The sequence below is a fragment of the Peromyscus eremicus genome, chromosome 17 (assembly GCF_949786415.1).
Source record: "Peromyscus eremicus chromosome 17, PerEre_H2_v1, whole genome shotgun sequence".
Taxonomy (NCBI): domain Eukaryota; kingdom Metazoa; phylum Chordata; class Mammalia; order Rodentia; family Cricetidae; genus Peromyscus; species Peromyscus eremicus.
The window spans coordinates 56489404-56503029 of NC_081433.1; the positions used below are offsets into that span (position 1 = coordinate 56489404).

At 43.8% G+C, this 13626-nt stretch overlaps 1 protein-coding gene across 3 annotated transcripts in view; it reads right to left on the reverse strand.

Moving 5' to 3' along the window:
- Positions 1-12491: 12491 nt before the first annotated feature.
- Positions 12492-13626, reverse strand: part of Slc18a1 (solute carrier family 18 member A1) — a 28382-nt gene continuing 27247 nt past the window's right edge. For 2 of the 3 annotated variants that reach the window (XM_059244794.1, XM_059244793.1), the window contains one exon: positions 12492-12602. In XM_059244794.1, the coding sequence (XP_059100777.1) occupies positions 12492-12602 (111 nt within the window). The remainder of the gene's footprint in view (positions 12603-13626) is intronic. The other variant, XM_059244795.1, reaches the window with a different exon arrangement.

Sequence of the window (13626 nt, forward strand, 5' to 3'; positions counted from 1 at the left end):
GAAAAATGCCAAAAATAAGTAAATTAATTAATTAAATAAAGCCAAAACAAAACATACAAGTTTATAATTCAATGATTTTTCTTAAGCTTTCATATTATTTATATTCATGTGAGTGTGTGTGTGAGTGTGTGTGTGTGTGTGTGTGTGTGTATCTGTATTTGTTTTTCTGTTGCTGCTGTAACAAATTATACAAACTTCGTGGCTTAGAAACAATATTATTCTGGCTTTTTTTTTTTTTTTTGAGATGGACTCTATCTAGACTCTTTAATGGAAGAACTATCCCAGCCGAGGTGGGAGCCTGAAGTGTAGCCAGAGAAGGGTCAGAGAATTCTGAAGGTGGAAGAAATGGTAAGCTGTGGATTATGGACATCTCAAGAAGCTGGAGAAAGTGAGGACACAGGTTCCCCAAACTCTTATCCTGCAGGAGAACATCTGCCATCTCTTGGATGTTCGCCTGAGTGTGCAAACAAGTAGTGGATCTGTTTCTTGTGCTTTTTCTTGGGCTCTTTTCCTTCTCTGTGTTTATTTTGTCCTATTCCAATGTGTTAGTTTTCATCTTAATCTTCTATTTTATTATTATAAAATAATAAATAATATTTTAAAAAATAAATTCTTACTGTTCTGTAGAATAGAAATTCAGAATAAATGTCGCTGGGCGAACATCCAAGAGATGGCAGGTGTTCTCCTGCAGGATAAGAGTTTGGGGAACCTGTGTCCTCACTTTCTCCAGCTTCTTGAGATGTCCATAATCCACAGCTCACCGTTTCTTCCACTTTCAGAATCCTCTGACCCTTCTCTGGCTACACTTCAGGCTCCCACCTCGGCTGGGATAGTTCTTCCATTAAAGAGTCTAGATAGAGTCCATCTCAAAAAAAAAAAAAAAAAGCCAGAATAATAGTCCCATCCCACGACTCATAATCACACCAGCAAAATCTCTTTTACCACAAAAATGTATTATATATTCTCAGCTTCCGGGGATTTTGATGTTGTTGGGGATCTCTCCTGGAGCTGTCCCATCCAAACCCTGCCCCTAAGAAAGCCCGCCAAACATGGGCTCCACCCCCAGAGGGTATTTAAGATCTGACCCAAGACTCCCCCTGGTGGTTCCCCTTCATGGCTTCTCCTCTTCCTCTGGGATCACCCAGAAATGCTCTGCCAAACATGGGCTCCACCCCCAGAGGGTATTTAAGATCTGACCCAAGACTCCCCCTGGTGGTTCCCCTTCATGGCTTCTCCTCTTCCTCTGGGATCACCCAGAAATGCTCTGCCAAACATGGGCTCCACCCCCAGAGGGTATTTAAGATCTGACCCAAGACTCCCCCTGGTGGTTCCCCTTCATGGCTTCTCCTCTTCCTCTGGGATCACCCAGAAATGCTCTGCTCAGATTAAACCTGGATTTGCTAATCCAGCCTGATTTGATTTATTGCATTGGTGGTGGTGGTGCTGCTGGGGGATTTAAACTTTTCAGTTGTTGGGGATCAGGCAACTATTCCCCGGGATAGTTGACACACTGTCATGCCGGAAAAGTTGCTTAGAATCCAGGTTCCCCCCACCTTGCCTGGCTTGTCTCCTGAGCACAGGGACAGGCTCACTCTGGAACTCACTTATCTGACCAAGGGGAGAAGTCTTAACCCCACCACCACCACCATCAAATAACCCCAGAAGATTAACTACCAGGATAAGAGATGCTACCATCTCCACACCTAGGACACCTGCCTAGACAGCTTTTCCAGTTTTTCTTCTTTCCACACATGGATGCACTCTACCACTGAGCTACACCTCCAGCCTCTCCACCCCCTTGGCTTTTCATCTATTCTTCTGAGGGCAATTCCTGGAGATTGCTTAAGAGCCTTTATCTACCCACCCGGCCAACCTTTGTTCCTCTGTACATTCCTTTCCCCATCTCTCCCACAGCCTGCTGACAACACCCTCCAGAGGATTCCAAGCCTCTTCCTAACCCCTTTCTTCTCCGTAGCTGAGGAATTATGAAAGCCACAAGTATCAGAACTTTTAGGAGAGATTAAGCCTTTGTTCTGGTCTTGTCCAGTGCATACACTCCCTTATCTGCTCCCTGCAGCAACTGAGGGCAGCCAGGGTGGGTTTGGTTACTGAGACTTAGACATAAAGGCATCTGCTCAGGCACTTCAAGGGCTAAATCTGGTTTGCCCAGGCCCCTGTGTGTATGTGTACCTTAATCATCTCCTAAAAGGAATGTGCCAGAAACAATCGCTTTGTTACCCAGTGATGTGACCTAGCCAAATCTGGTTCCCCACCCTCAGAACAGGATTCTCCTGAAATGAAAGCCCAAAGGTAGACTAACCAAAAGCACCTGGATCCAAGATGGTTGTCAGAGAGGCCACCAAACAACCTACAATTCCATTATGATCTAATTTCCATGCTAAGTGACATGCGAGGGACATTTGTTTGAAGAGTGCCTGGTACAGCAAATGTTTGCAGTTATTTCTGCTTGTCCGTGCTTCTCTCAACTCCTTTCGATCTGACCAGCACTGAGTGGGCGGGAGCAATACTCGCTGCACTGACATCATGCACCAGCTGCCACACTGAGCTACGTGACACCCAGGCAGCTCCTTTTTGGAACTGTCCTAGGGAGAAGACAACCTGCAGAAAACAAAACCCCAGCCATTTGTTTGGGGAGCTGGGAGGAGGGCAAGGCAAGGGCTTCAGTGAAAGAAAGAAAGATCTGGACAAGGTAGGAGCAAAGAATGCCTACAGAGAACTCTGCTCTAAAGACAGGAGCTGGCTTCTGCCTGTAATCCCAGCATTCAAAGGTAGAAACAAGAACTCTGAAAGTTTGAGGCCATCCTGGGCTATATAGTGAGATCCAGAGCAGCCTGCTCGATGTGACAAAATACTCCCCAACAAAAAAATATTTTTTACTTAAAACTTGTAAGCATAAAAAAATTAAGCATGTGTAAACTCCACAATAATCATAATAAATAATGAACCTTCAATAAATGAGCTACATCCAGTTGATCAGAGGGATTTGTCTGGCTTCCTTTTTGGATGCCTTTTTCAATTTAGTGTGGAGTCCCTCTTCTGGAAAGAATGGGAATTGAACCTTACTGTGATTGTGCTTGTGGGAGTCTGAGCCAGTTTCGCTGTGAGAGTGAGCTAGAACAGGCAGGTGGCTCCAGACAACGGAGAAGCGAGCGAGATGGAAACAGATGAAGGTGGCAGCATCGTGGCATCTCTCTCAAAATAAGAAGAAAGGTTTCTATGGCCTATTTAAACTTGAATAATGATTCATCTAAAAACTGGAACTGTGGTGGTGACTTGGTTCAAAGTATTAGATGGAGATCTGAGTTCAGATGCCCAGAACCCAAAAGCTGCATGCCTGTAATCACTGCGCTACAGAGACACAAAGGTGGACTTCTGGGGCTTGCTGGTCAGACAGTCTACAGTGTGCTCCAGGTTCACTCTTTCTCCAAAAATTAAGGTGGAAATCAATTAAAAAAGGTACCTGATGTGAACTTCTAGCTTCCACAAACATGTGCATACACATGTACATGCAACTGTATCCATATACATAGGAAAAACCTCTACTAAATGTTATTCATGAGCAGACAGCATTTATAAGGATCCTGGCTTAACAAAGAGGGGACTCACTTGGGAGTCGTGTTGGTCTGAGTTCAATACAGGCTCTGCTCTTTGCTGTGTGAGAAGCGACGATCTGAAATCAAGTTCATCATTTAACATCTCAGACTCAGTTTTTCCTCTGCAAAATGGTAACATCATGCCAAACCCAGTGGGATAAAGTGAGAGGCCATTTAGAGTACCACACATCATGAATTTCCTCTTGAGATATGTAGTTAAGGAAGATTATTAAAACCCTCAGGAAAAAAGATGAAAAGGAATCTAAGTTGAGAAATGCCTGAGATCTTTGAAAGTCTGCACAACTCATTAGTGGGGATAGAATTAAGATTCTTGTAGGAGGGGCTGAGTAACTAGGAAGAAACATGAGGAAAAATGTGTTTTCTTTCATCAGAATATATATATATTAAAATTTATCTCCAAATTAATCAAGTATACACTTAAAACCTACACGTGTTGAATGTGTTACACTCCAAATTAAAAGAAAGTGATAAGGAGAGAAGACTAGAAAGAGAAAAGAAAGGAAAGGAAAACACTGGGGTGGGTGGGGAAATCCTAGCTGTGGTGTCAAGACAATGATCTCAGCTTGTTCACCCTGCCCCACCACACCCTTTCTAAGTGTCCTTGCGCCATCCGTGGGCTCTGGAGCCTCAGGAAGAGACAGCCTCATGCAGAAGCTATGCAGAATCTGCTGGTGCGGCTGTGAGCAGAGTCAAAGCAGCCGAACCTGTAACTTGACACAGGGAAAGGGAAAGTCGGTGGAGAGAGATGGCAGGCCCTGAAGGAAACACCGAGATTCGAGCAAAACAAAGCGTGGTTGAAGAAAACTCCACCCCCAGTTCAGCAGTGAGAAATAATCATGCAAATAAGTATCATTTAATTTAGAAAGTCAAGATAAAACTGTATTTGAAAGCTGAAGGGCAGGCAAGGGGCCAGCCAAGATATTCAATATCCATCTACCATTAAAGGGAAACTGTAGTTTATATCAAATCAAGAAAAAGCTGGGCAACTTCCATACTATAATAATCCTGCTGCAGTATTATAACAATAGTAATAATAATAATAGATAAGAATATGAAAATAGAGGATGGGAGCAAATACAGACCCCCACAGCCAAACATTAGGTGGAACTCAGGGAACCCCTCAGAAGAGGGGGAGGAAGGATTGTAGGAGCCAGAGGGGTCAAGGACACCACAAGAAAATGGCCCACAGAATCAACTAAGCAGGGCTCATAGGGGCTCCCAAAGACTGAAGTGACAATCAGGGAGTCTGCCTGGGTGTGTGCTAGGTCCTCTACATATACGTTATGGTTGTGTAGCTTGGTGTTCTTGTGGGACTCCTAACAGTGGGAGTGGGGTGAATCTCTGATTTCACCTGCTCTTGGGACCCTTTTCTTCCTATGGGGTGCCTCATCCATCTTTGATATGAGGGTTTATGCCTAGTCTTATGGTAATTTATTATGCTGAGTGGCCTGCTCTTTTCTGACGGGAAATGGAGAAGTGGATCTGGAGGAGAGGAGAGGGGGCAGTGGGGAACCGGAAGGGGTGTAGGGAGGGAAAACTGCAGTTGAGAGCTGATGTGTGAGAGAAGAGTAAACTTTTAAAAAAATAAAGAAAAAAATAAATGAAAGAAAATAGAGGGTGGGATTCATTAGCCATAAAGAGTGGCTCAAAAACTGTTGAATTTTTGAAAGATTTTTGAAAGTGTATTTATGTGTATGTGTGCGTGTGTATACTATAGGCATGCATGCAGGTGCCCGTGGAGATCATAGGCAGGTGCTGAGGTTACAGGCGGTTGTGAGGTGCCCAGGGTGGGTGCCAGGAACTGAACTTGGGTCCTTTGGAAGAGCACTCTTAAATGCTGACGCATCTCTCTAGCCCGAAACTGTTGCAACTTTAATATGTGCCCATTGGTGGAATAGCGGCACAACTGTTACAGTGTTAGCTAACTGCTCTCTGGCTGGATTTGAGGACTGTTCCATAAGACAGTATCCATGCCTAGTATTGTAAACTGAGTCAAAAACCCATGATGGCGGGGGTCTTAGGACCTAAGTGAGAACATACTACTCCTGCATCGCTGAATTGACACAGCATCAAACCACCTTCTAAATAGCTATATTTATATGATAAACGGAGGCTACTCACCGCCTTAATTAAAGAATATTTCTGTGGTGATACTTTAATTATGCTGAAATGTGATTTTATTTGTATGTTAATGAATAAAGTTTGCCTGGAGATCAGAGGTCACTTAGGGAGGTCACATAGCCATAAACAGGAGTCAGGCGGTGGTAGCACATGCCTTTAATCCGATCACATGGCAGGCAGAGTCTCTGTGTGGTCAAGGACACAGCCAAGTGTGGTGACATGAGCCTTTAATCCCAGTCATAGAGACCTGGAGGTCTGTACAGACAGGCAAAAACAAGGAAGTGATGTGGCTGGCTTAGAGCCAATGAGAAAGCAGAACAGAAAGGCAATAAAAGTGCAGGTTAGGCAGGAAGAAGCTCTCTCTCTGGGGAAGCGACAGAGGTGAGGTGGTAAGATAAGGTAGTTGTGGCTCTTCGCCAGTTCTCTGATCTCTTTGGCTATTACCTCTGTGTTTAGCTCTATGTTTCCTATTTAATAAGACTGTTTAGAAATTCGTCTACAAATTTCTCTTTGCAGTGAGTGGAGGTGAACATGGAACCCATGGCTGCACAAGATGCTAAGAATTAGGCTGTTGAGGTCTCATCCCTAAACAGCATATCTATACACATCTATACCACCTCCTTAAGGCTTAGTGATCATTTTGGAAGAGGAGGCAGAAAGAAAGAAAGATCTGGGAGACAGAGAGAAGAGCTATGAAATGCCATCTTCTAGGCATGAGATGGCCATGGTAATCATGAACTAGCAGCAACTGTGTTAACTGGCACTAGATCAAAACAAGACTGTCCTGGCCAACAGTCAGCTATCGACTGGGGGGCCTCGTGGAACTTTACCAGTTACTGTTGAACTACTGGCAGCTAACAGATTCTAGAGGGGAAGGCATAGTATCTAATTGTATGCCAACCGGTGAGCCCATCATCCAAACCCATAGTCACAGATGACCCGAGTTAAACTCAGTCAGAAACAAAACAAAACAAAAAAGTCATGAATGGAAAAATGAGATTTGTGAGGAAGTGGGACTTGCATGGGTGGGAAGGAGATAAGAGAGAATATGGGAGAAAGTAACTAGAAAATGTACTACATAACATATATGGAATTGTCAAGAAACAAAAGTTATTAATAAAAACCTGTCATATTTTTCATATATGAGGTATTTTGTTTTAGCTATGGTCATGCATTGTTTAATAATTACAGTCTATCAATCCATTATGATGAAAGAATCTTTAGGTATTTTCCTGGTTGTGGGAACATGAACTCAGACAGAGCCTAGCCTGGTGGTATAGGCCTGCCATCCTAGCTTCACAGGATGGAGGCCGGAGGATCATAAGTTCAAGGGGTGTGTGGGATATGGAATGAATTCAAGACAAGCCTGGGTAACTGAAACAAAACAAAAAGCAAAAACAAAGACTGGAGGTATAACTCAGTGTATGAGCACTGCCTGGTTGACAAATCCTGAAGGTGTGGCCCAGCAGACTCCTGGGCTACGTGGTATAGCCTTCTTTGTTCCTAAGCCACAAATCCGCAGGGCTCATTTCTGAAACTGAACACTAGAGACAATGGTAGAACAATTTAGGTAACTCCACAAGTGGTTAAGCATCTGAGTATCTAAATGCATCCAAATCAATAAAAGGTACAATGGCAGGACAGTATGAGAGCCTCAATGGCACACCCGCTGGGGCATGTCCCCTAATGGAGCTTGCAGGACTAGAAGTCTGGGAGTCAGGGACTGGGTGGGGATGGAATGCGGAAGATGTCACCATACCCTGCTGAAGGCCTTATGAGCACTATACACACGGACTTCGCTACATCTAATTTTAATTTATTTTAAATAATAAACTAATTTAGGTTGCTCTAACATTTTTACTTTAAAAAGCTTCTAATTTTTCTAGGTTTCTAAAATTTTTTTGTCAAATAATACTTAGATAAAAAAAATACAACTATACAAAAATATTTTTCTAGGTGAGCCTAGTCATGCCTGACTGTGATTATAGGATGCAGAAGGCTGGGGCAGGAGGATTGTTTTGAATTCAAGGTAGACCTATGTTACTTAGAACAACCATCTATAACATACCTCCAACAAACAAAAATAAACCCACTAAAATATTTTGTCTTTACAGATTCATTATATAAACTTGCTGCTACTTTTAAATTTATTTTTTAATTAAAAATGAAGACAAAAATATATATAGTAGTGAGGCCTGTACAAAGTCTTCTACCTTTTTTTTACTGGAAGTTCTCCAGAGGTAAAAGCTTGCATGGAGCTGTCATTGCCCCTATAATAACAATGCCTGAATTCTTCTGAATGAATCCTAAAGGACCTCCCTGAAGCTATTTTAAGTACAGTAAGTAGGGGCTGCAGATAGAGTTCATACTAGATGCACAAAGCTGGGGGTCCCATCCCCAGCACCAATATAAACAGTGTGGTGGCACATGGCTGTAATCCCAGCACTCAACTCCGGAGAATAAGGAAGGAGGATCAGAAGTTCAAGGCAGGTCTGGTTACATGAGACCCTGTCTCAAGTGTGTGTGTGTGTGTGTGTGTGTGTGTGTGTGTGTGTGTGTGTGTGATCATCATAAAAAGTATATAATGGGGGCTGGAGAGATGGCTCAGTGGTTAAGAAAGAGGACCTGAGTTATACTCCCAGCAACCACAAGATGGCTCACAACCTTCTGTAACTCCAGTTTCAGGAGATCTGTTCTCTTCTGACCTCCAAGGACATCAGATATTCACATGGTACAGGGACATGCATGTAGGCAACACAGTCATACATAAAAAAGTAAAATAAATAAATCTTTAAAAAGTGCAACATGGTAAATACATAAACCCACTAACATGGTTATTTATTGTCATTAGTAAGTATCACACACATAACTGTGCTCAACTTTGATATGATTGGCATGGAAGGTGTATATACACCAGTATCTCCATAGACAAGTGTGGCATTAAGACAAATCACTGGGAAACGAGAATATTTGAGCTTTATTATAATCTCATGGGACCACTATCATATTCAATCCACCGTTGACTAAAGCATCTTCATGCAGGAGACTGTGTAATGACTCAACCTGGTGGACAAATCTAAACAGGCCTTGATCACTCTCCTGCCTCTGCTAACACTGTGTTCTTCATTCTCTAGATGAAGAATAAAAGGGGGAGGAAGAGAAAGGGGAGCTGGAAGGACAAAAGGAGAAGGAGGGCAGGGAAGAGGAGGGGGAGGAAAAGGAGAGGTAGAAGTAGAGGAAAGAGGGCAGAGAAGAAAACGGGCGTGGGGGTTACTATTGTATTTCTGAGAAGGAGGCGCAGGCTTGCTGCCTCTCGGCTTTGCTAAAGGCTCTTCACAGAGGCCCTGTCCCTGACTCTCTGAAAGCTATGCCCACATCTTATACATGCAGAGGAAACACAGAAAGCCACGTCTGCGGACGCTGATGCTTTGGCACAGACATGTGACAGGACAACGTCCGGCTCACATAGACAGGCAGGACAGACAGGCAGGTGTGTGAATTAGTCAGCTTTCTTACCACTGTGCCTAACTCCTGTAGGACAGCTGGAGGCTCCTGGTTTCAGAGGGCCCCAGCCCACGGCTAATGGCCCTCCACATTGGGGCAGAATGCTAGGATGGCACATGGCAGAGGTCCTTATTCATCTAAAGGTGGCCATGAAGCAGAACAGGAAGAAGCCAGTACAAGACAGCCCCTTGAAAGACCCCCCACTCCTGTGACACACTTCCTTCAGCCATGCCTCGCCTTACAGTTTACAGAACCTCCTAAAATAACACCATCAACTGGGAACCAAGCATTCAATACGTGAGCCTCAAAGGGATGTTTCATATTCAAAACTAACACTTCGTTTACTCCTACCCCTGTTACTTATGACCACTCTTCTCTTAAGGCCCTCCAAGAATAACTGGAGAACTGTCTGGCTGTATTCTTCCATGATCCAGAGAGTGTGTGTCTGGTACACAAGGTTGTAGGGTGAATTCAGGAGGCCCAAACTGTATAATCCCTATGGATTCTGGTGACGTATAATCCCTATGGATTCTGGTGATGGCCCGTGTAGCTCTGCCTACACAGGTACAACTAACAAGTACTAACTACCTACACAGTGGCAACTAACAAGAACTAACTAAAGACCCCTCAGACTTCCTGCTGCATGCCATCTGTGGGATCTGAAGTGCTATGTGGACAGGTTACATTGCCCTTCCTTCATGTCAACCTCAGAGGACTTACACACAAGAGTGACAGGGTGCAATCTTTTCTAACAGTCACTTCTTCAACTCATGCCTTACCATAGAAGAGTGAATCCCATAAGGAAGACAACACACTGGGAGAGAATATTCTTCAAGTCACCCCAGTCTCAGCTCACTGACATTGTAGGACCACTCTGCTGTGGGCGCATCCTGAGGCTCTGAGGATACAATAAGCAGACCTTTCTAGAAGGTGCAAGCCATGTTAATCCTAGCTTCTTGGACTTTGGTTCCTCTCCATCTGAGTGTTCCTGTCTCTCCCACATCGCTTTCCCTGCCATCGTCCTAAATATCTTTTCTGTATTTCTCCAACTCCTCCTGTTTGGTCTGCCTCTCCATGAGATGCGGCAGTGCCACACATTTGTAGTAGGAAATAAAGGCTTTACATTTGTCTACACTCTGAGAGTGTCCAACATCTCGCTGGCATTCTCTTCTGCCTTCTTTGCACTGCCTCCTTTTATGAGGAGAAAAGTACATCTCAGTTATTTTGTGGGGCAGATCATCTGCTGCTTCGAACAGCTGCTGCTTTTTCACTGGACTGACATTTTCAATTTTTGAAGATTGTTACGACCTGCCAATGTTTGAGGCTTACCATGCATTCTTTTTATGTTTCTTACAGGACCACTAATAAAGACTAAGTTTATCCTCCAGATAACTTCAGCTAAATTCTTCCTTTGTTTTGAAACGCGCACTAGCTGTCCCTGTAACAAGGCCGACTTTTATTACAAACCCCACCCACATGGATGTGCCCCCTCCCTTCCCTCTTTAAAGCTCTGGTGGCCTGCATACCTACCTCTCTCTCTCTCTCTCTCTCTCTCTCTCTCTCTCTCTCTCTCTCTCTCTCTCCCTCCCTCCCTCCCTCCCTCCCTCCCCCTCCCTCCCTCCCTCCCTCCCTCCCTCCCTCCCTCTCTCTCTCTCTCTCTCTCTCTCTCTCTCTCTCTCTCTCTGCCTTCATTGGGAACTATGGCTTAGATATTCAGGTAAATAATGTGCTAATTTCACCTTTAGGCTTCTTCAAAATGCGAGAAGCATGTCATTTGCACTAAATGACACAAGTCTATCTGGTTCTGCAAATCAAGGAAGTCTAGTTTTAAAGCGAAACTCCCAAAAATACATCCACTAATCAGATTGTTCATTGTCTACGTGACACAGATTCATTGAGAGTCAGCCAAAATGAGTTCTAGTGAATTAGGGTTTGTCCCGAACCTATCCAGCTCCCAGGGAAGAACATAGTCACCCAGGTGTCAGTCCGGGTCGAGGCTGAACACTCCTGTCTGACATCAAGGCACCTCCACAACATCCTTTCTCCACCTCTGTCTCTGCTATTATCCCCAACCCAGACCTGAGCATCCCTGAACAGTATACACTCACTTGGGTTGTTGGTAAATTTTATTCTGTTTACTTAAACAAATGAAAACTACTTAGGGTGAGTGTCATGTCTCCAGTACCCTTGCTTCTCCATCACCCAATAACCATTTCAAAAATGTAGCAAAATCTACAACACCCACTGTATTTTCCCACACACTCTCTCCTGCCACAAAGAGGCATCTGGCTTATCATGTCTGAATTGGATAATGACTTACTCATTGACACGTGTGAACAATGAACGACTTATTCTACTCCTGGTGTTAGGAAACACACATTGGGAGACATTTCAAGTTTCTCTTCACTTCATGCAGAGAACTCTTGAGTCTAATGCAATGTTCTTGGTTTGGGGTTTTGCTTGTTTGTTGGTTTGTTTGTTTTGTTTTGTTTTCTGTCCTTCAGCTACTTTTATTTTAAGAGTTTAAGAGGTTCAGGAAAGATACAAACACATGAGAAATCACAAAAACAGATGTAACTCAAGCCTAAGAAAGCTGCTTGTTTTCTTTCAGCTGGGTAATGAAAAAAGTAGAAAGGCTTCATTTAATGAGGGTGAAGTCATTTTACACATACACCTACACATAAAGATATATATATATATATATATATATATATATATATATATATATATATATATTTAAAATAAGCAAAAGACTATCTATTGAAGCTCAACTGGGAAAATCAGGGGGAACAAATCACAGGACAGAGATCAAATCTCATGATCTGTTGGGAATATGTCAAAGAAAACCAGAGAGCAAAGCCGGGCTTGCCATTGGTCCCTCTGGTTTCACAGGCACATTGTTCAGCACTGCCTGCAGGAAGTGAGTCATCCCTTGCAGAACTTGTCACAACTCAACTTCAATCAGCCTCACTTTGGTCTGTCAGGAAGTAGCACTGTCCTCCCACAAAAAGTGGGTCATCTATGGCGTCAAAGCAGAGGGAGAGTGGTGGGTTGCACAGGTGAGTAAGGGCAAGACGTCACTGAGAAGGGAGGAAGGGGGACCCCCAGGTGAAAGGGAAATAAAACCCGTCCAATGGTCCACAGTGATCTGGTCCCTGGGGAACAGGTGGTCACTGAAATCCAAGCCTTATGGAGTCACCTGGGATGGGGCACAGGTATCACCCTCTTCAGCTACTCCTCACTTCCAGGATCATCACTGTTCTCCCCTAAGGGAAACTCCTTTGTAGGCTTCTGGGTTGCATACATCTGGGTCTCCATGGGGCATTCCTGGCTCAGAATAGCCTGCAGCAAGAGACAAGTATAGATATTACTGCATAGCTTTGACCATCCTGTTTCGTGTCCACACTAGCACATCCAAGTTTAGTGTTAGAAAAACTCAAGATGTAAGTATAGCATCCTCTTTCTGCTTCATGGATAGGCCCAGGCCTTCCAAAGTACCTGGGCATATCAAGTCCAGTCAGGACAAACATCTGGTATGCTTGTGTTTGAATCCTAGCATCAGTATGTACAAGGCATAGCAAGAAGTTGGCTGAAATGGGTACTCCTCCCTCCAGACCATCTGCCTACTCCTGTTCCTTTCAGTAGCTTCTACATCCTACCTGAATCCATGAGGCCCCTAAGATGCTGGGATGTTCATGCTACAAGAAGAGCAAAGTAGCATACCGTGTGCAGGATCTTCTACCTGGAGACTATTGTTTTAACTTTAAATGATATGGCCTAAGCTGCAAGCATAAGGACTGAGCTTGAATCCCCAGTGCCCATATGAAAGACTGCATGACCATATGCCTGTAATCCTAGTACTGGTGGATACAGACAGGCAGGTCTTAGGAGCTCACTGGAAAGCCAGCCAAAACAAAAGGGCAAGCCTCTAGTACACTGAGAGACCCTGTATTGAGGCAATAAGGCAAAGAATAATAAAAGAAGCCGGGCGATGGTGGCACACGCCTTTAATCCCAGCACTCGGGAGGCAGAGGCAGGCAGATCTCTGTGAGTTCAAGGCCAGCCTGGTCTACAGAGCTAGTCCAGGACAGTCTCCAAAGCTACAGAGAAACTCTGTCTCAAAAAACCAAAAAAAAAAAAAAAAAGAATAAAAGAAGACAACATCCTCCTCTTACACACTAACTTGCATGTGCCATACACAGACAAAATAAATGAAGTAAAATGCTTAAAAAGACATCACCAGATAAGGATAAAGGCAGATTCAAATGAATGAGTATGTGAGTAGATGAATGAACATACTCAATGGAATGCTGCTATTTATAGAAGAGATAACTTAGTACATCGAGTCTTGCTATAGTAACCACAG